We start from the raw sequence: 21,851 nt of genomic DNA, 5'->3' as shown, positions 1-21,851 counted from the left end.
CTCCAGCTGTCCGAAGGAGTTTGGTCTGGATGGAGCAGAACAGCTTCTACTGGCTCCTGGCTCTGGCTTTTGCTTTAGGAACCCATGGGAGCCCCTCTTTCCCATCAAAGGCAGGCTGAGGACGCTGGCGCTTCTCTTCCCATGCTAGGCTCTTGTACCACTTTCTATTTGTTTCCCATGGGCTATACTACTATCTTACCCAGCGTCCAGCATTGTGCAAGGTCTCCGCTTGGGAGGTTGGGCATTTAGTCCTAGCCAGGCACTTGTTTCACATGGGTGAGAAGTCCAGCAAACTGATTTGTGCATTCAGGGGCTGGCAGGAGAGCTGATTGGCCAGGCTCGGGGTCCTGGCTCCCACCGGGAATAGTGCTTCTGAGCTGGAAAGGAAGCACAAGTGAGTGAATCTTTCTATGATGGGGACTCCGCTGTACCCATCATGGCTGTGATCTCTTGGAGAACTCCAAATTCTAATAGGTGAACCCTGGGAGCTGATGTTGGTCCAGGTTCCACTTCTGTCTCCTCCCCCAGATCCTATTGGGCTGTAGGTAATTGAGACACAGTAAGAGATCTGACAAATGCCCAGGTCATAGTTTTCATGACAGAAGCAGAGGAACCCTGGAAAACTCCCAAGCAGGATGTGGAATCCAGGGCTGGAGAGATGGCTCAGCAGATAAGAACACTGGTGTGTCTGAAGACAGCTACAGTGTACTCATATACATGAAATAAAATAAGACTTTAAGGAAAGCCGGGCAGTGGTGGAGCACACCTGTAATCCCAGCACTTGGGAGGCAGAAGCAGGTGGATTTCTGAGTTTGAGACCAGCCTGGTCTACAGAGTGAGTTCCAGGACAGCCAGGACTGCATAGAGAAACCCTGTCTCGAAAAACCAAAAAAAAAAAAAAAAAAAGATGTGGCTCCAGTCTTGTTTTTCTTCATGAACATGGTATTCAAAGCTGGGCTGTCACCATTCCCTTGACCTTGCAAATACAAGGTCCTGAGCAGGAAACCATGTCTGACTCTTGTACTCAGACACACTCTGTACCTATGGCTTGGATATCCTAACAGCATGGAGTAGGCTGTTAACACATCAGGAGAGAGGTAATGGAGGAAGGGAGCTGAGAGCGTGGTCTCACCAAACTGGCAGATATAACGGTTTCGAGTTTTACAACGTTGGTCATTCCAGTTGAAGGCAGCAGATGCCTGCATTTCCACACAGTTCCCAAACCTGTGAGGCCAGGAAAAAGAGTGCTTAGGTAGAGGAAGAGAGGAATGAAATTAGGAATCTAGTAGAGTCTTAAACCCTCCATCCCACTAGCCCACCTGCATCTGTGAGACCCTGGTGCATCACATGCAGAAGGGGCTGCTGGGAGCCAGCGCCCATTCTTCTCCCCATACACTGCAGCTCTCCATAGGGAAGCTGGGTGAGCTCCGTAACCCTCCACCCACCCCCGCCTGGCACTTAGCCACAGCAGAAATATACAGGACCACACCCTTCTGCCACCAAGAGAATCTATGCTGGAAATCCAGTTAGGCCTGACTGTACTCGGGGTGTACTGGGGGAGATATTTGGAGACCTTGGTGATCCTATAGACTACTATAGATCCTATAGATTGTGATCTCCATCCCTGTTGTGGCACTCCTGGGCTTTGAAGACCAGGGAAATGCCACATAACGAAAACCTTCTCTGTACGGGACAGCTGGTGGGTCAGCTGGTGGAGGTATGCAAGAAGGATGCAGATGGGTGGGTACGAGAAATGATGAACCCATCATGCAGGCAGTAGGCAGGTCAGGGACCAGGGAACAGATACCACGTGCAAATAGCAATCATAGATGGATGGAGACTTCTCTGATCCCCCTTCTGTGTAATGTGCTTCTGTGTCTCCCTTACCTGTGTCAGCATCAGCTGGGTCAGGCTTCCCTGGCACCTAAAACCAGGTAACATCCAGACCTGTATAGGCTGGGCGAAGGTTTTTCAGTGGCATCTGAAGCCCAGCCAAGGCAGGTCCAAGTGAGAAGTGGACCCAGAGGAGGGTAAGCATCCCAGACTCACCCCTGGTTGTCAGGCTGCCGGAAGGCAAAACTGGTGAAGGACTGGTGTTCTCCAGTAGTCCAGCGGAAGGAATCCTTAGCTGCCTTGTAGGTGAGCCCTGGACCAGGGTAGCCAAGGTTGACTACTATCTGAGAGTCCAGAAGCCTGCTGCCTAATGCCTTTTGAGCGCCCAGTTGTTAAACATCTCTTTTTCAGAATTCTCCCCAACCTGTGGTATTTCCCTCCCTGCAGCCCTCATTCCCAGGGAAGGAGACTGTCTTGACTACTGACCCATTCCATGCTCCAAGCCCTTTCCATACCCTTGCTATCTCTTAGTGCCTGACAGGGGTTGCCATGGTCCCTGTTTCCTGGAGCCTGGTAGGACTCCAACTCCTCCCAATTTACCTTCCACTGCCAAGCACTCACCAATCCAGAAATTCTTGGTCTCAAAGTCACTGTCAGTCACCTCGTTGGTGGTCTCCAGGCGGCCCAGGTAGAAGGCAAGGATGTCTTGCACTTTCTGGCTCTCGATCTGGGCTAGCACCCCACCTTTTCCCTGTAACCCCACTCTGAGTTATATGGGACAGACCGTAGAGTTCAGACCCAGAACTCTCTACCCATTCGGTTGCTCTACCATGGCCAGGATTCCAAATATATGTTTTGGCTGGGCTGTCTTGATCTCCACCCTCAACGTTTTCCTGCCTCTGGGGATGGAGAACCTCCTCATTCTCTCCCTGCCAGATTTCCCTCTGTGTGTGCAATGGCCCAGTTGGCAGCTCATAGGCCATGCCTGGTTTCTTCTCTCAGGCTTTTGTCTCAGTCACCCAGTGTATTAGATAGATTCTGATCTGGCATCCCAGCGTGTCAGTCACCAGCCAGAGCTGAGTCAAGACAGCTCCTAAGATAGGAGTGGGGTAGGGCTTTGTCCCTGGCTGTTAAGTGGGACCCTGGCTTGTATGAGCCTTGAATCTATGACTCCTGCTTTATACCAAGGAAGAGATCGAGGTCAAGGGAAGTTGAAGGAACTATCTCTTGGTTGAAAGCCACTCCATTGCCACCCCGTTTGAGACCCTCACCTGACATTTCGTCTTGGCTCCATAGTAGGTGTCTGCCTCGGGAGACACCATGAAGCAGTCTCCGTCAATCCTCAGGTCACAGGTGTGGAAAGGAAAGTGCACCTTGGCTGCCGGGAGTGACAGGAAAACCTGAGTTCCTGTGCTGACCTCAGAATCCTTACCCTCTCCCATACGACTGAACAATGCTCCGGTACCCCAGCCTCTGGCTAACTACTCCAAACTGGAAGTGGACAAAAGTCAATAGTGTGCTGGAAAATCTGCAAGCATGAGATCTCTCAAGAGAGACAAAGGAGGGGAACTGGGGAATCCAGGGCAAGTGAGATGGCTCGTTAGGTAAAAGCACTTGCTGCCCAGGGGCCTGATGTTCTGAGTTCAATCCCCAGAAACCCATATCGTGGAAGGAGAGAATCAACCTCCACAAGCTGTCCTCTGACATCAACACCTACTCTCTGGCACATGCACACAAATAAAATGTCATAAAAAAAAAAAAAAAAAAAAAAGAAAAAAAAAAGCCGTTCAGTGGTGGCACACGCCTTTAATCCCAGCAGGAGGTAGAAACAGGCAGATCTCTGAGTTCGAGGCCAGCCTGGTCTACAGAGTGAGTTCCAGGACAGCCAGGGCTACACAGAGAAATCCTGTCTTGAAAAAAACAAAACAAAACAAAACAGATCGGGGGCTGGAGAGATGGCTTAGTGGTTAAGAGCACTGACTGCTCTTCCAGAGGACCTGAGTTCAATTCCCAGCAACCATATGGTGGCTCACAACCATCTGTAATGGGGTCCAATACCTTCTTCTGGTGTGCATGAAGAAAGTGACAGTGTACTCATATACACGAAATAAATAAATCTTTTTTTTTTTTTTTTTTTTTTTAGGTTTTTCGAGACAGGGTTTCTCTGTATAGCCCTGGCTGTCCTGGCACTCACTTTGTAGACCAGGCTGGCCTCGAACTCAGAAATCCGCCTGCCTCTGCCTCCTGAGTGCTGGGATTAAAGGCGTGCGCCACCACGCCCGGCTAAATAAATCTTTCTTAAAAGTCCATAGCTTATAAAGCATTTGCTAATTACACTGGTATAATTACCCCACTGTGGTCAATTCCAGGATACTAGGGTGGTTTTCCTGAACAAGGAGTTGGTAATAGTTTGGCACATGGACTCTCACGAGCTGATAAAGTCAGATCCAGCACCCCACTGAAGAGGTGTCTGAGAACAACCTCGAGTTGGAACTCACTGGCACACTGGGCTCCCCCATAGCCGACATCACAGATACAGGAACATTCTTCTTTCCGGAATTGGCCGTGCACACACTGTACACTGCAGCGCACTGCCGGGACAGAGCAGACAGGGCGAGTGCTCAGTCTTAAACCACCTGGATCCACAGGCCAACCACAGCAAGACTACCCTCTCAGAGACAGAGCCCATGGCAGGGCTTCCAGCCACTGCCATGCTTGGCTGCTGTGGTTTGATTCTCCTTGTAGAGAGAATCAAACTAAGGTTTGGAAGGTGTGGTGATCTGAATATGCTTGGCCCAGGAAGTGGCACTGTTAGGAGGTGTGGCCTTGTTGGAGGAGGTGTGGCCTGGTTGGAGGAGGTGTGGTCTTGTTGGAGGAGGTGTGGTCTTGTTGGAAGAAGTGTGCAGCTATGGGTGCTGGGTTTTGAGGTTATGTATACTCAGGCTCTGCCTAGTGCGACACACAGACATTCTTCTCCCGGCTGCCTTTGAATCAAGATATAGAATTCTCGACTCCTCCAGCACCATGTGTGCCTGTGCTTCCTGCCTTGATGATAATGGACTGAGCCTCTGAAACTGTAAGCCAGCCCCGAGTTAAATGTTTTCTGTTATAAGAGTTGCTATGGTCATGGTGTCTCTTTATAGTAACCAAACACTAGCTAAGACAGAAGGTCATGGAAAGTGGACATGGACAAGAGAGACTCCTTTTGTTTCCTAATTCTATCTTTGTTTCAATAGAAACAAAGGGCCAGGGCTGGTGAGATGGCTCAGTGGGTAAGAGCACCCGACTGCTCTTTCGAAGGTCCAGAGTTCAAATCCCAGCAACCACATGGTGGCTCACAACCATCCGCAACGAGATCTGGCGCCCTCTTCTGGAGTGTCTGAAGACAGCTACAGTGTACTTACATATAATAAATAAATAAATCTTTAAAAAAAAAAAAAAAGAAACAAAGGGCCAAATCTGATCCCCCCTCCCTTTTTTTAAAGTTAGAGTGTTACTCTATCTACAGCCTGAGCTGTAGAGTTCACTATATAGCCTACATTGGCCTGGAACTCATGACAATCCTGTTACCTCCTACTTCACTCTCCCAAGTACTAGGATTACAGCCCTGAACATTTAAAAAACTTATTTATTATATGTAACTACACTGTAGCTGTCTTCAGACACACCAGAAGAGGGCATTTTATTACTGATGGTTATGAGCCACCATGTGGTTGCTGGGATTTGAACTCAGGACCTTCAGAAGAACAGTCAGTGCTCTTAACTGCTGAGCCATCTCTCCAGCCCAAGCCCTGAACATTTTAAATCACATGTATAGCACACAGTTGGGGCTCCGTGAGCTTTTATTGAGTGAATGCATGCACTGTAAAAACCCAGTAGTTAATAATTGTAATGCACCCCAGACTCCCTCAGAGCAGCTGAGTCTCCAGCCACCCCAGCCCTCCAGCTATCCCACTGTACCAGTATACACCACAGAATAGGTGTATGCCTGTTGAGGTGACTCTCCCTCACGCTTACCCTGCAGGGCAGCCTGACGGAACACAGGGTCCTCACCTTGGCAGTACCTCCCTGTGTAGCCAGGTGGACAGTGACAGCGACAAGTGGTAATGTTGAGATGTCCGAGATTTTGGCAGCTCATGCGGCATGGGTTCCTGGGAACCTCTGGTAAGAACAGTAGGTGATTCTGAGAAGGGGCCTCCTTCCGGCTGGTCAGGCGGGTGTGAAGGCCAAGGCTGCAGGGACAGCCCTTTAGACTGCTAGTGCCCAACCCAGGGTCACCCATTCTAAGCTCCAGGAGGCGGCAAATAGGGTGGGGTACTCACCACAGAGCCCCCCTGCGTGATCCCAGGCCTTGAAGCAGCCCGAGACCCTGGCTGTGCAGAGGGAGCACCAGGTGCCTTTCTTGTAAGGGGCGACTGTCTTCCCGTTTATATCCCAGTTGCCTCTGTGAGAGCAAGCAACAGAGGGTCTGGAGAACCTGGCCTTGGGCAAGGCCGAAGCAGGAGCTTCGGACAGTGTTGAGGAGGGTCCCTGGGCAGGGCAGGAATGGCTCCTGGCTCCCTTCCTCATGGGTCACCTTAGCACCTGTGGCCCAGTTAGGGATTCAGGGAGCTGGATGTGGCAGGTAGGTCAGTTAGGAAACAAGAGATGACTTTGTATCAATCCCTCTGAGCAGGGTCATACATCCAGGAAGGAGAATTCATGAACAAGTCCTCAGCTTGGCCAGAATCTACTCTATCTTCTTCCTTTCATCCTCTGTCTCCCATGCAGACCAAGGGGTAAAGACATTGTGGATGGCTGGGTCCATATCTCATCCTAACTGAAAGTCATCCATCCACCCCTCCCACCTTCAGCCCCAGCCTTCCTGTCCTCTCACCCACACCCACCCCCGCACCCAGCTATCACCCAGTCTGTGATGAGGGGCTTACCCAGGGGAGTAGGCACAGACAAAGGCTTCCATGGCTTCCTGGTCCACAAAGCATGGCTGCCGCCCACAGCCCAGCTGGCTGGAGGTGGCCCACACAAGCTGCAGAGAACACAAGGCTCAGAAACCCTTTCAGATGGCTTTTACTTCAATCTGGGGGATCACAGCACAAGCAGTGCACACTTGGAGAAAGTTTGGCTTCAACTAGGCAGACAGATGGCTCCCTTACCTGCCCAGGGCCCTAGGAGCAGTGGCTATGCTACTAAGCGTTGAAAGGAGAAATGATTATGGATAGGTGGAAATAGTGACAAAAGAAAGACTTAAGCCAGGCGTGGTGGTGCATGCCTTTAATCCCAGCACTCAGGAGGCAGAGGCAGGCGGATTTCTGAGTTCGAGGCCAGCCTGGTCTACAAAGTGAGTTCCAGGACAGCCAGGGCTATACAGAGAAACCCTGTCTCGAAAAACCAAAAAAAAAAAAAAAAAAAAAAAGAAAGACTTAGATATCAAGGGTCTTGTGAAAGATTGTGAAAATGGCCACAAGCCTCGTCATTCATATATATATATATATGGAGAGGGAGAGGGAGAGGGAGAGGGAGAGGGAGAGGGAGAGGGAGAGGGAGAGGGAGAGGGAGAGGGAGAGGGAGAGGGAGAGGGAGAGGGAGAGGGAGAGGGAGAGGGAGAGGGAGAAGGTCTCACTATGCAGGATGCAGCACTGGCCAAGAAATCACAATGTATAGCAACAGGTTGGCTTCAAACTCATAGAGTTCCATTTGTCTCTGCTTCCTAGATGTTGGAATCAAAGGTATGTTTCACCATGCTCAGCTTATAGACTGGTCTTTTATGCTGGAGATTTAATCCAGGGCCTGGTACATACTAGGCAAGCTCTACCATTGAGCTACATCCCCCCAGGCCACTAGTCCATGCCTTTTTTAAAAATAGTTATTGTTTAGGCCTCAAGCTCCCTCACGTAGCCAAGGATGACACTGCGCTCCTGATCCCTCAGCCTCTAGCTCCTGAGTAGGTCATTTTGAGCCTGGACCACAGGCATGCAACATGTCTTGCTTTTTGAAATATACATGTTACGTTTATAATTTTAGAGCTATAGGTTATAGTTCAGTTGTAGTTCCTATCATGTGCAAGACTCTAGTTTGGATCACTAGCATTGCACAGACACAGAACTGGAGCTGGAGAGATAGATGGTCCCACGGTTAAGAGCACTGACTGCTCTTCCAGAGGACCTGGGTTCAATTTCTAGCACCCACATGGTGGCTCACAATTGTCTGTAACTCCAATATCTGACACCCTCACATAGACATACAGGCAGGCAAAACACCAATGCACATAAAATAAAAATGAATTTAAAATATACAAAATTAAAGGATGTAAGATAGAGTAGAGAGAATAGAATATATTTAAGGCAATAAAATTAATTAAAAATAATTACATATTTCAAAACAAACGACCCAGAACCACCATTGAAAATAACAACAACAATTAAAACAACAATAACAACAACAACAAACCCAACAATAAGACCATCCTTAAGTCACATAAAAATTTGTGAGCCGGGCGTGGTGGCGCACCCCTTTAATCCCAGCACTTGGGAGGCAGAGGCAGGCGGATTTCTGAGTTCGAGGCCAGCCTGGTCTACAAAGTGAGTTCCAGGACAGCCAGAGCTACACAGAGAAACCCTGTCTTGAAAAACCACAAAAAAAAAAAAAAAAAAATTTGTAGGATGTAGCTGGGCACGGTGGCACACTCCTGTAGTCACATCACTTGGAAGCTGGAAACAAAAGGTTCACCAGTACAAGGTTGCCCTGTGCTATAAGGTAAGCTCAAGCCCGGCTTGGTCTGCCTAAGATAATACACAGCAAGGGTTGTATTTGGGGAGATATCTCGTCAGATAAAGATACCTGTTTCTAATTCTGTGGGCTCCCCACCCCCAGTTCAATTCCGCAGCCCCACATGGTAGAAAGAAAGGCAATCTCTATATGTTGTCCTTTGAGCTTCAGATGTACTCTGTGTATGTGGGCGCGCACACACACGCGCACACACACACACACGCCATCAATACAAGTGAAAATATTATAAAAACAAACAAACCACAAAACAATAGGCCAGAAAGATGGCTCAGCAGGTTAAAAAGGACCAACTGGCCGGGCGTGGTGGGGCACGCCTTTAATCCCAGCACTCGGGAGGCAGAGGCAGTCGGATTTCTGAGTTCGAGGCCAGCCTGATCTACAAAGTGAGTTCCAGGACAGCCAGGGCTACACAGAGAAACCCTGTCTTGAAAAACCAAAAAAAAAAAAAAAAAAAGGACCAACTGCACAAAACCAACAGAGTTTAAACTCTGGGACCTGTGCCAGAAGCCAGAGGACTAACTTCCCCAAATTGACCTCTGACCTCTGCACGTGTGTGGAAGCACACACACACTAAAAAAATAGATGAGGTGCCGGGCGTGGTGGGACACGCCTTTAATTCCAGCACTTGAGGCAGAAGCAGGCAGATTTCTGAGTTCAAGGCCAGCCTGGTCTACAAAGTGAGTTCCAGGACAGCCAGGGCTACACAGAGAAACCCTGTCTCGAAAAACCAAAAAACCAAAAAAAAAAAAAAAAAAAAAAAAAAAAAAGGATGAAATATTGAATTAATTAGTATTATGAAAGAAAACAAAAGTAGTCTATTTACATAGTCACACACACAAATACAGAATGGAACAAGGCTCAATAAATTTAGGGAAAGATTATAACATCATAAATTACTCCAGGAAATAGGAAATGAGTCAAAGAGTCTTCCTCACTTCATGGGTCAACTTCACTATTATTATATTTATACTAAAGGTGTAAAAAAATTGAGAATTTTGCTTGTGTTATTCAGTGTTGTATTGGCACTAAACAGTGTCAGGTATGTTAAAAACACTCAATAAGTGTTCATGGTTGTTGAATGGAGGAGAAAACGAAGAGAACTTTCTTGAGAATGATGCACCTGAACTTGAGAAAGAGGTTCATCTGGGGAGGAACAGCAGGAAAAAAAAGGAGGCACAGTCCTCTGGTGTGGTAACATCTAAATCTAGACAGTGTCCTTTTAAGGATAAAGTGCAGCCTCTTGTAAGGTGACTGGGGAGACCATGCCCTCCCCTAACCTTATCCGAAATATACTCACTTGTGTGTAGTGGGCACAGGTGGCATTGTGGGCACACTCAGCATCCCCATGTCTGTACTGCAGCCCTTCAGCAAACCAGAGGTTGACCACTTCGACAAAGGATGCTGAGCCCATGGGCATTAGCTGCACATTCCAGCCCACATGTGGGTTGTGCCCTGGGGTAGATGCCAGGTTTGGGGTGACTGAAGTGCCACAAAGGGCTGCCCTGGCTTGAGCTAGCTGAGCCAGGCTCTCGCTCCAGTCCTGGGAGTGGCAAAAACAGACATCCTCAGGTGATACATTCGCTCCCCCGCCAGTTGCTGTGAGACAAAAGCAACGCAGGGGAGAAAGGGCTTATTTGGCTCAACAATTCCAGTCCAGGACTGCAGGGACATCAAGGTAGCAGGGACTTGAAGCTGCTCATTCCACCCACAGTCAAGAGCACAGAGAGAATGAAGGCATGCATGCTTATATGTAGCTCACTTTTCCCTGGTTCTGCAGTTCAGGACTCAAACCCAGGGAGTGGTGGCACCCAGTTTTCTCTATGCAGTCCTGGCTGTCTTGTAATTCAATATGTAGACTTGGCTGGCCTAAAACTCACAGAGATCTGTCTGCCTTTGCCTCCCAAGTGTTGGGGTTAAAGGCATGTGCTACTATGCCTGGCCAGTCCCACCCATTTTTAAATTAGGTCTTCTGAAGTTAATAATCTGTGGACAGATGTGTCCACTGTCCAACCTAATTTAGACTATTATTGTCCAGTGAGATTCCTTTTCCAGGTGATTCTGGTCACGTTAGCATGATCAAAACTAACCACTCACTACAACTGGCCTTTGGACAGCACGGAAGTAAATAGGCATTGAGCCATTTCTCTACTGTCTGTGAGTGCCCAGGGGGTGCCAGGTCACACAGAGTAAAGAGTCACGCTTGCCTGCCTAATGATCAGAGCCGTGTTCCTCACAGCACAGAGCCACAGAAGGTTCACACAAGACCTCTGGAGCTTCCCAAGAGAGGTCAGGGAAAGAAAACTGCCTTGCAATACACACTTTTGACCTCGCCTAGGAAATAGCATTAGTCCAGGCAAGGGGATGGACTTCTGATATCATGTTCCATGTCTAATAATCTGAGCCTAGATGGTGCCCAGACCTGCAGGCTGGCTCTGCTGTGTTTTCCTTTAAGAGCTGGCCCTAGCCACAGTCAGAAGAACTCTGCTGCTCCCATCTGGCCAAATGTGATTTTTCCAGGCCCATTTGAGCAAAGGTCCCCAAGAAAGGAACACACGACCAGTCAGCTATCATAGCATCTACCTCCAGGCTGCAGAGTTCTGCTAGGTATTGCCGCTTGGAAAATCCTGGCTGCTCCGGACTTGCGCACCGGGAGGCAGAGCAGGGCAGGGGAGAGAAACAGACCCTCCCCCACCTCCTGGGAAACTGACCCTTGAGCTCTCAAGGTCGCCACCCACTGTGGCTGTCCACCTCTGAGGACTTTATGGGAGGCAGCCATGGGGAACCTTGCCCTCCCTTACCGATCCCACCCTGTTCCCAGGCCTGTTCACGTGGGCTGGGGCTATGGGTGGCAGGGGCCTCCCAGGTTACACAGGCAGCATGTCTAAAGCTCCAGGGTGATCAGCTCCAACCAACCCTGCTGCAGGCTCCATCATGGAGGCTCTAAACGGCAAGTCAGTGAATGAGTAAGGAACTTTTGAGAGGTCTTCCAGTCTTTGCTAGATCAATCCTGGTCACAAACCAGTCCCCGCAAAACCCAGCGAGATTCTTCTCCCTCTCTGTTCTTCACCTCTCCCTTTCCGCTGAATTCCTTTGTGGAGCTCCTTTTCCGGGAGTGGGGAACCCTGGCTCCATCCATATCTGTTGATCTCCATGGCGACAGGATGCCAGGAAAGGCAGGATTGTCTTCAGTGCAACTGTGAGTTGCTGAGGGCCCTGACTTCCTAAACAAATGGCTTTCCCTGAAGGAAGAAGGCACATATCTCTGCCGCATCCAATGCCATGGTACCCCTGGTGAAAGGGCCTCTGGCACTGGCAAGGCCTCCTGAGATCACTCTGGGGCTCAGTCCCTCTGGCAGCCCTCTTGACACAGGGCAGTTGGGTCTACTCACCATTCTCTGCATGTTGGCTGCAGGAGGGTGGACCTGGCTGCGCAGTCGGTTGTGTGCGGTGAGGATTAAGAAACTCTCCTTCCTGCTCAGGGCTGGAGGCCAGGGGAGAAGGTTAGGCCGATGACCAGAGGCTCCTGGGACATCGCCATAGCCAGCTGAGGGTGACCCCACCCCCAGGACACAGATCTGAGATGAGGAGGGGCAGTGGTAGCTGTGTAGGAGAGAACTCCCATTATGGAGATGGAGGGAGGCCAGGAGAGAGATAGGAAGATGGTGAGGATGGACAAAGTGTAGAACAATGGCATAAGTGACTGGCTTAGGGGTGGGAAGATGATGGGGGTGGAGGGGCTGGGGGTAATGAGAGACTCAGCCCTCGACTAGAAGCAGGCCTTTCTACCGATGTGTTTCTTTTGAGGTCTTAGCTGTAGGCTCTAACCGGTATCTTTCCTTAACCTCAACCCTGGACCCATCTGCTTCATCCTTCTTCCTTCCCAGTATCCTTCCATCCTCCCCACCATCATCCTAATGCCCCCCCCCCATCATATCACATCAGCATAACACAGAGCTCAGTCCTGGGTACCTGACTTCTAGAAATCCCTCACTACCCTTTCTCAGGCTCACAACAGCATCTCTACTTCTGTCTTTGCCCAGGTATTCCTTACCTTGCAGAGTGGGATCTTGCTTTGGCAGCTGGGGTGGTTGAACCTCTGTCCGTGTGATGCCAAGGAGAGACAGGAGCAGAAGCAAGAGACCGAGCCGTCGGCTCTGGCTTCCCAGCCACAGGGAGGGCTCTGGCTGAATCATTGGCCTGTCCCGTGCTGCAGACATGGCTTCTCTCAGCTGTCCAGCTAGCCTCCCCGGGTTCATGAAGCTATTCACAAGTATCGGAGCCAGGCTAAGCTGCCAGTCAAAAGGAGGAGGCTAGTGAATCATCACTGTGTCCAAACAGCCTCCCCTCCTTGGTGCACTGGCTTCAAAAGAGACATAGAATCCTTCTTCTAAATGCCTCCTTCCTCCAGCCTTAGTGTCTGGCCAGCCCTCTCCGCAAGAAAAAGCAGGGCAGTGTGCACTGACCTGTGGCCCCTGCTAATCATTGTAGGATTATTAGCACCCTCAGGGAGCCCCCAAAGACCCTGCTGATTGGCCTACAGACATTCCAGGGCTGTGGGATTAGCGACTAATGACTGTACCCTGGCAGGGACAGTGTCCTCCAAGCCCATGGACAGCTTCCACTCCCCAGCCCCAGTCATGGGAAGGAGGCTGGGACTTTGGCAGTGGGCCAGTAAAGCAGGCAGGACCTGGGCAGGACCCCAGGGGAGTTCTCTCCTTTCTTGGGAAACTCATCCCAAACCCCTAGCCATGAATTAAACATAAAGCAGGAAGGAACCATTCGCCAGACAGATGCCACCAGACGGGAACACAGAGGAACTCGCTGGGGACTGCACCTTCAGGGAGAAAGATGTGCCTTTTATGTCAGGGCAGTGTGAGAGGATGAGGCTAGTTCCGGGGTCCATCATGCTTACCCACGTGACTTTGGGCTAAGATGGGGGGCAGGCAGACAAAGAGGAGAGCATGTGATGGATGCCCTTGGCTGACTTAAGTCCTGCTGTGAACAAGCCTACCTCTAGACAAACGGAAGCAGTGGAACAGGAAGGCAGCAATGCCATGGTATTTAGGGCCTAGCTGAAGCCTGCGTGATCTTATCAGGATCACTGAGTATCTAGTACAGCCAAATCAAAAAAGCTGACATGTAGACCATAGTCAAATGACCAGGAAGGTTACTCGGCCATTCTAAAGCACGGCCTTACAAGCTAAAACTTTGTCCTTCTGAAGTTGGTGTGCTCCCTGACCCTAGAGTCAGTGCTATCTCAGATGTCACCTCTTTGGAGATTCTGCTAGGGCACAGGTGGGCTACATGGATTTCTGGAGAAACGCTGATTGAATATGAATGTCATCATGGATGTCAGGCAGTGGGGACAAGGCCAGGCAGCAAGGTGTACAGTGTTGTACAATACCCAGAGCCTCAGGATCCTCTCCAATAGATGGCCTGAGTGCACCACAGTGGGTCTGAGCCATGATTAGTAACAGCTGCATTTTTATTTGTAAAAAAATATTGCTATTATGTATATATATGAGTACAGGTGCTACCTCATGTGTGTGTAGAGGTCAGAGGACAACGAGAGAGAGAGAGAGAGAGAGAGAGAGAGAGAGAGAGAGAGAGAGAGAGAGAAACAGAGAGAGAGAGAAACAGAGAGAGAGAAACAGAGAGAGAGAGAAACAGAGAGAGAGAGAGAGAAACAGAGAGAGAGAAACAGAGAGAGAGAAACAGAGAGAGACAGAGACAGAGAGAGAGACAGAGAGAGACAGAGAGAGACAGAGAGACAGAGAGAGACAGAGAGAGACAGAGAGAGACAGAGAGAGGCTTTTCTCCTTCCACTGTTCCCAGAAGTCAAACCCATGCCATCCATCCAGCTTGGTGGCAGAGACCTTTTCCCTCTGAGACATCTTGCTGGCTTGGTAGCCAGCCTTTTAACAGAGCTTAGAAAGCATGTTTACAAATATAACTTATTTGTATCACAACAACCTTGTACTGATTCCATCTGGCAGAAGCAGGACACAGGGAGTCTCAGGGACTGACCCCAGGTACATCCCAGTGAATTCAGGGTCTCTACATTCATGTTTCCAAGGTTTTTTTTTTTTGTTTTTTAAAGATTTATTTAGCTGGACGTGGTGGTGCATGCCTTTAATCCCAGCACTCGGGAGGCAGAGGCAGATGGATTTCTGAGTTCGAGGCCAGCCTGGTCTACAAAGTGAGTTCCAGGACAGCCAGGGCTACACAGAGAAACCCTGTCTCAAAAAAAAAAAAAAAAAAAAGATTTATTTATTTTATATATGTGGGTTCACAGTTACTATCCTCAGACACACCAGAAAATGGCATAGGATCCCATTACTGATGGTTGTAACCCACCATGTGGTTGCTGGGAATTGAACTCAGGACCTCTGGAAGATAAACCTGTGTTCTTAACCGTTGAGCCATCTCTCCATCCCCAGAGTGGATCTTTTAGAGTTCAGTTTTCAATAGTTTTACCCTTGCTGGTGATAACTGACTCAATCTCTGCCCCTGGGCTCCAGTGGCTCATTGTCATTTGGCTTTTGGTTGGATAGGAGGGAAATTTTTACTGGTGGAACAACTTTAACGTTCTCCCCTTTATTTTATGTTTGCAGGTGTTTTGCCTGCCTGCATGCCAATGTATCATGTATGTACAGTGCCCACAGAGTCAAAAGAGGGTGTCACATCCCCTGGGATTAAAGTTACAAATGGTTGTGAACTGCCTGTTGGTGCTGGGAATGGGCCCTGGGTCCTCCTGAAAAGTAGCCAGTGCTTTAACCGCTGAGCCATCTCTCCCTAATATGATGATCTTGAAGTTGTCAGGCTATTTGAGGCAGAAATCCTGGAGGCTCTGGGTACTGTACAGCCCAGGACACCTGGCTGCTTGGCCTCCCCCCCCCCCCCCGCCTGGCATTCTTGCCCCTATAAATGCTTGCCTAAAACTAGGCCCAGGGCTCCACCTTCCTGCTGGGTCAGGATTGGTGGGGAGCCCAAGCTTGAGCTTGAATAAAGAGCCCCTAATGTGACTGCATTGGATTTGGCTTCTTGGTGGTCTTTTTGGGATCCATGAAAGAGCGTTTCTTGGCACAAGAACACACAGTGGGGAGGCAACACCTGTGCTTAGCTCCAGGTCACATCACACCCAAAGTTAGGTTCATCCCAAACCTAGTTAGAGTAGGAGACACATCAGAAATCATGTACTGGGGGAAATGGCATATCATTCTATTTTTAATTTCTTTTGGGACAGGATCTTTTTTTTTTTTTTTTTTGGTTTTTCGAGACAGGGTTTCTCTGTGTAGCCTTGGCTGTCCTGGCACTCACTTTGTAGACCAGGGTGGCCTCGAACTCAGAAATCCGCCTGCCTCTGCCTCCCAAGTGCTGGGATTAAAGGCGTGCGCCACCACGCCCGGCGGGACAGGATCTTACTATATAGCCCTAGCTAGCCTGGAGCTTACTATGTAGACCAGGCTGGACTTGAACTTACAGAGATCTGCCTGAATCTGCATCCCTAGTGCTGGGATAAAAGACATGAGACACACTCCTGGCCTATTTTTATTTTTATTCTATTTTGATTTTTTGATTTTGATTTTTTGATTTTGATTTTTTGATTTTTTTTTTTTTTTGAGACAGAATTTCTCTGTGTAGCCCTGGCTGTCCTGGAACTCACTCTGTAGACCAGGCTGGCCTTGAACTCAGAAATCCGCCTGCCTCTGCCTCCCGAGTGCTGGGATTAAAGACATTGTTTGTTTGTTTGTTTTTCTATTTTTATTAGTTTAATTTTTTCAAATTTGTTTTATGTGTATAGATGTTCGTCTACATGTATGTCTGTGCACCACACATGTGCCCAATGTCTATAGAGGCTAGAAGTGGGCATCAGATACCCAGAAGTAGAGTTACAGATGGTTGTGAGTCACCACATGAGCACCAGCAATAGAACCCAGGTCCTCTGGAGGGCAGCCAGTGCTCTTAATCACTCAGCCATTTCTCCAGCCTTTGTTGTTGTTTTGTTTTTTGAGACAGGGTTTCTGTGTAGCACTTGTGGTCTTGGAACTCCCTGTGTAGACCAGGTTGGCCTGGAATTCAGAGATCCACTTGCCTCTGCCTCCTGAGTGCTGAGATCAAAGGTGAATGTTACCACCCCCACCCCCAACTCCATCCTTTATTTTACTTTTGTATGAAGTCCTATGTGTGAATGTGGCATTTGAATACTATGGTGTGTGCATGCATAGAGATCAGATCCAGTGCCAATCTTTGTTTTCCAGCTTGTCGAAACAGGTTCTTTTATTTTTAATGCTGTGTATGCCAGGCTAGCTGGCCCATGAGTTTCTGAGGAGTCTCCAGTTGCTGCTTCCCAGCTGTCTGCGCCAGCACTGAGGTTATAGAGGCATGCTTCCATGTCCAACTTTACGTAGGTTCTGAGAATTTGAACTTGGGTTCTCATGCTTGCACAACTGCCCTCCTTCTTTGTGTGTGTGTGTGTGTGCATGCACACTAGGGTCTCACTATTTAGTCATGGCTGGCTTTGTATTTAATATGTAGCACAGGGTTACCTCAAACTTACTGCAATCCCCTTGTCTAGACCTCACAAGTCCTTAGCTTAGAGGTGTACTTAAGCACATAGAGCTTGTCGTTGTTTTGTTTTTTAACTATGAATTGAAACTAAGGCTTCATGTTGGCTAGGGAAACCCCACCACTGAGCTATATCCCCAGTCCTCCCACTCACATTTTGTGTTGTGTTGTTGTATATTTGGTTGTTAGGTTTTTGTTGCTGCTGCTGCTGCTGCTGTTCCTCACCCTCGAGAGATGATCTCAGTGAATTTCCCAGGCTGGCCTTGCAATCCATGAATGTAGCTCATTTGTTACAGAGTTTGTCAAGCATGCATGAATCCCTCGGTTCAATCCCCAACACCACATAAAGGTGACGTGGTGGCACATACCTGGAATCTCACTACTCCGGAGGTGGATGAAGAATTCCAGATCACCCTCCACCATAAGGCAAATTAGAAGCCAGCTTGGGCTACAAGAGACCTTGTCTTTATGGCCCCTTTAAGAACAACAAGAACAAAGAAAAACACAAGACAATAACAACTAAGCAAGTTTTAGTCCTGCAGCAGCCTACTGAGTGGTTGGGATTACAGTTCCTTCATCTCCGTTCCTCCTCTACCATAGCAGTCACTCTGAGTTATCAGTCTTAGAGGGGATTTTCTTAGTCTGATTTGAGTTTCTTTTTTTTTTGTTTTTCGAGACAGGGTTTCTCTGTATAGCCCTGGCCGTCCTGGAACTCACTTTGTAGACCAGGCTGGCCTCGAACTTAGAAATCCGCCTGCCTCTGCCTCCCAAGTGCTGGGATTAAAGGCGTGCGCCACCACCGCCCGGCTGATTTGAGTTTCTTAACCCTAACAGTTCACTCAATGAAGGATAAGGGATACAGGCAGCCAGGTCACTTCAATCCACAGGTTCCAGCGCCACCTAGTGGTCAGTCTGAGGACATAAGCAGAACCAAGTCCCATCTGGTCTGTGGGGGCAATTACAGTTAAATCAGTTAAGATTGGAAAAAAAGATCTTTTAATAAACTTTAAAACGCACTCACATGAGTGGAGGTATCAGATCCCCTGGATCTGGAGTTACAGATAGTGGTGAGCTGCTGTGTGTGGTTGCTGGGATCCGAATCCAGGACCTCTGGAAGAGCAGTCAGTGCTCTTAACCACTGAACCATCTCTCCAGCCCCCTAAAAAGCTTTTTTAAAAGAAAGGAAAGAAGACCATGGAAACACCAAGGGACCCCTGTTTCTTGGAAGGGAAATGTTCCACCAAGGAGATAGAACCTTCATGAGCTGAATATTGAGTATTTAAGAGAAGAAAGGGCCTTTCCAGAAAAGTTGGAGAGGCAACTGGGGTCTTGAGATTTTGAATTCCTCCGGGCATAGTGGTGTACACCTCTAGCCCAGCACTCAAGAGGCAGAGGCAGGTGGATCTCTGTGGATTTGAGGGTAGCCTGCTCTACACAGTGAGTTCCAGGAGAGCTAGAGCTACACAGAGAAACCTTGTCTAGAAAACCAAGTGGAAAAAAAGATTCTAAGTTCAGAACTTTCCACAGCACAGAAGGAAAGGTGTCAAGAGGACATTTCTCCAGGCAGATCCAAGACAGAGGACTGGATTAGATACAATTTCAGACGCTAGTATCACACCTGGCATGGTCCTAGATTGTCTCGAGTGCCAGTATTTGGAGAAGTGTTTGTTTTGTTTTGTTTGTTTTGTATTTCAAGACAGGGTTCTTTGTTTTAGCTCTGGTTGTCCTAGAAGTTGCTGTGTAGACCAGGCTGGCCTCTGCTTCTGTGTGCACAGTCAACTATCCTCTATTTCATTGTTTTCAAGAGAGGATCTCTCTATAGCTCTGGTTATCCTGGAACTTACTATGTAGATCAGGCTGGCCTTGAACTCAAGGAGGTCTGCTTGCCTCTGTCTCTTGAATGATGGGATCAAAGGCATGAGCCACGACCTCCAGCTCAGTAAGCTAGCTTAATTCCATCTACTCAAGGATCTGGAATGTTCTCAATACCACGTGCTAACTCTACACAGGAACTTTAGTGGGCTGAGGGCAAACGACACTCAGAAGTACAAAATTACAGTGCTGTCTGATACATACCAAGATTTGACTGGAGAGTTAAGTGTAAACTAGAAAACTCTTTCATGAAATAAGTTGTATAGATTTCTATTCCATCTGTTCTGAGGAAGGAAGGAAGGTCTGTATATAGGGCTGATGGGAGCCTACAGTTCAAAATAAACTTTCCTTCGTTCTTAGTTTTACTATTTACCTGACATTCCCAAAAGCTAAGGCACCAGAACCAAGCCGTGGAGAGGAGCTCCGATTCCAGTCCTTGCTACTCAGAGAACGTCCTGGCCTGGATCCTTAGAAAGAAGGGCTAAAAATATCTTCCCACCCTCCCTCCCTCTGTAGTCAACATACAAACAAGGATGCCAAGTGTTTTCAAAGGACAAAACGTTAACTGCGTTCAGATCTTCCAAGGTACATTTTTCATCGCCAAAGAATCGATTCTCCAAGGGATTTTCAGCATAAAGTCAGGAGCCAATCATGGAACACCTCTGATGATTTATGGGAAAAAAGGAGCCAGAAGGCAAAACTATAAAAAACAGGTTTGGGCTGTCACTCAGGGAGAGTGGGGTTTATTTATGTGTGAGGACCTAGGATTGATCCCAACAGAGTACCAGCAAAAATCATAAAAAAACCATCACAAAAGCAAAAATACTTCACTGGTCTTGAATGCATTCAAAACTGTGCTGGTGGCTGTAAGAGATTACAAAAACCAAATCTTATCACTGACAATACAAAGAGCTTTCAGACGTAACACTTATTTTATCTTTTATTTTTGAGACAGTGTTCCTTTATGTACCTCAGGCTGTCCTGGAACCCCCTCTGTAAACCAGGCTGGCCACAGACTCACAGGGACTCACCTCCTTCTGCTTCCCAAGTGCTGGGATTGAAGGTGTGTGCCATCACTGCTCGGATAGACTTAGCAATTTATAGTAGAGTCAGTAACAGTTGTGGGCGAGAGAAGCATTCACTACGTGTGACATATAGATAACACACCACCTTATTTCATTCACTCTTTCCTGTAGATAACTAGGTTTCTACAAAGTTTGTATGTCTGGAAATTGTAAGTAGGCAGATGGCTCAGGAAAAACAACAAACAAACAAACAAACAACAAACAAACAAACCCAAAAACCTTTGGTTCCCTGACAAATTAAAAAAACCTATCCCCAAATATTTTTGATTGGTCAGTGTCTTTTCATTTTCATTTTTTGGGGATAGGCATCATTAAATACTTAACCAAAAATGTGAAAGGATTCATCTACCAGGGGCTTCCAAATGTCTTGAGCTTAATGTTTCAGAAGAACAAGGGGAACTGAATGTGTGGTGAAGCAAGCCACTTGGGAGGTGGAGGCAGGAGGACCAGGAGCTAAGTCATCCTCTGCTACCTATTTGAATCCAGCCTAGACTGAGACTTTGCCTATAAAAACACACACACAAATAAATAAATAAACAAATAAAACAAATAGACTTTTTTGGTTGTTTTTGTTTTGTTTTGTTTTTTTTCGAGACAGGGTTTCTCTGTGTGGCCCTGTCTGTCCTGGAACTCACTCTGTAGACTAGGCTGCCTCGAACTCAGAAATCCATCTGCCTCTGCCTCTCAAGTGCTGGGTATAATGGCGTGCGCCACCACTGCCCAGCTACAAATAAACTTAAATAAAACAAATAAACTTAATTGTGCGAAGGATGATAGATTGGATGGTGTGCGCCAGGCGCGGGTTGAAGGTGTTGAGAAGCTGCACCTGAGTAAGGTTAGGTCCTCAAGATATGTGAGGGCCACGTCTGCACCAGTGTAGCGACACATATATTTAATCTAGTAACGAGTGCTGTGAAAGAAACTGGGGGGTGTGACTGCGAGTTGGGGGCGGGGGGATGGAAGGCAGAATAAGTTTCTGAGGCTCAAGTGAACAATGCTTTCCCTCTGGGCAGCCGCAAGGAGTAAGATGGGAAATCAGGTCGGCTGATTCGGCCTCCAAGGTGCGGCCAGGCCCGCAGAACAATTTCTGCCCAAGCCAAGCACGGAAAGGCCTTAAGCGACGTCCAGGGACGGACAACGGCGACCACGGGCAGAGAGACTTGGCTTTGGGCTGTGGACCCCTCGCGCAGGATCGGAGCTCAGGCCTGGCGGCAGACGATCACCCGAACTGCCCACACTGGGTCGAGGCTCTGGCCCGGCTCCGATGCTTGGGCTCTAGACACACACGGAGGCCGGCGGGAGGCCCGGGTCGGGGACGGAGGCCAGCGGCGGCTCCCCGCACACTCACCACCATCCCGGCCTAAGCGGAGGCGGAGGCGGCGCGGGAGGGGCGGGGCCTGGCGAGACCCAAACAAGCGCACGTGCGGGCCCGCCCTCCGCGGTGACGTCACGGCGCGCCGGCGCGCGCGCCCGCCTTACCCTTGCCGCGGGCCGTAAAGCGCGGAAGGTCGCAGGCCCCCGCGGTCCCGGAACTCTGCGCTCCGCGTCCCGCCCCGTCCCCATGCCCTGGCCCCCTTTCCGGCCGGCGCAGACCCTCTTCAGCGGCTGGGCTGCCCTTCACTTCCACCGGGCGTTGCTGAGCGCGCTGCCCGCGAGCGGCGGGCCGGTGAGGTAGGAAGCCGGCTGGGACCCGCGGGTCCGGGCGGC

General features: G+C 48.8%; 2 protein-coding genes across 3 annotated transcripts in view; one reads left to right on the top strand and one right to left on the bottom strand.

Annotated features, from left to right (window-relative positions):
- Positions 1–333: 333 nt before the first annotated feature.
- On the bottom strand, positions 334–12,836 carry Clec18c (C-type lectin domain family 18 member C). Its single transcript, XM_085844263.1, is given in 15 exon segments — positions 334–377; positions 1,133–1,226; positions 1,832–1,873; positions 1,876–1,911; positions 1,914–1,924; positions 2,050–2,146; positions 2,455–2,584; positions 3,105–3,211; positions 4,332–4,424; positions 5,887–5,994; positions 6,156–6,277; positions 6,762–6,859; positions 9,917–10,159; positions 12,009–12,100; positions 12,671–12,836. Coding segments are annotated over 14 exon segments (1,398 nt in total). The 3' UTR covers positions 334–377; positions 1,133–1,173.
- An 8,798-nt stretch (positions 12,837–21,634) lies between these two features.
- Positions 21,635–21,851, top strand: part of Pdpr (pyruvate dehydrogenase phosphatase regulatory subunit) — a 46,483-nt gene continuing 46,266 nt past the window's right edge. For both annotated transcript variants that reach the window (XM_085843569.1, XM_085843570.1), the window contains exon 1: positions 21,635–21,815. The gene's annotated coding sequence lies outside the window, so the exon portion shown is untranslated. The remainder of the gene's footprint in view (positions 21,816–21,851) is intronic.

The sequence above is a fragment of the Mus caroli genome, unplaced genomic scaffold (assembly GCF_978045245.1).
Source record: "Mus caroli unplaced genomic scaffold, Mus_caroli_1 scaffold_10, whole genome shotgun sequence".
NCBI classification, from domain to species: Eukaryota; Metazoa; Chordata; class Mammalia; order Rodentia; family Muridae; genus Mus; species Mus caroli.
Note: the sequence above shows the minus strand (reverse complement) of the source record. Positions and strands in the feature narration are given on the sequence as shown.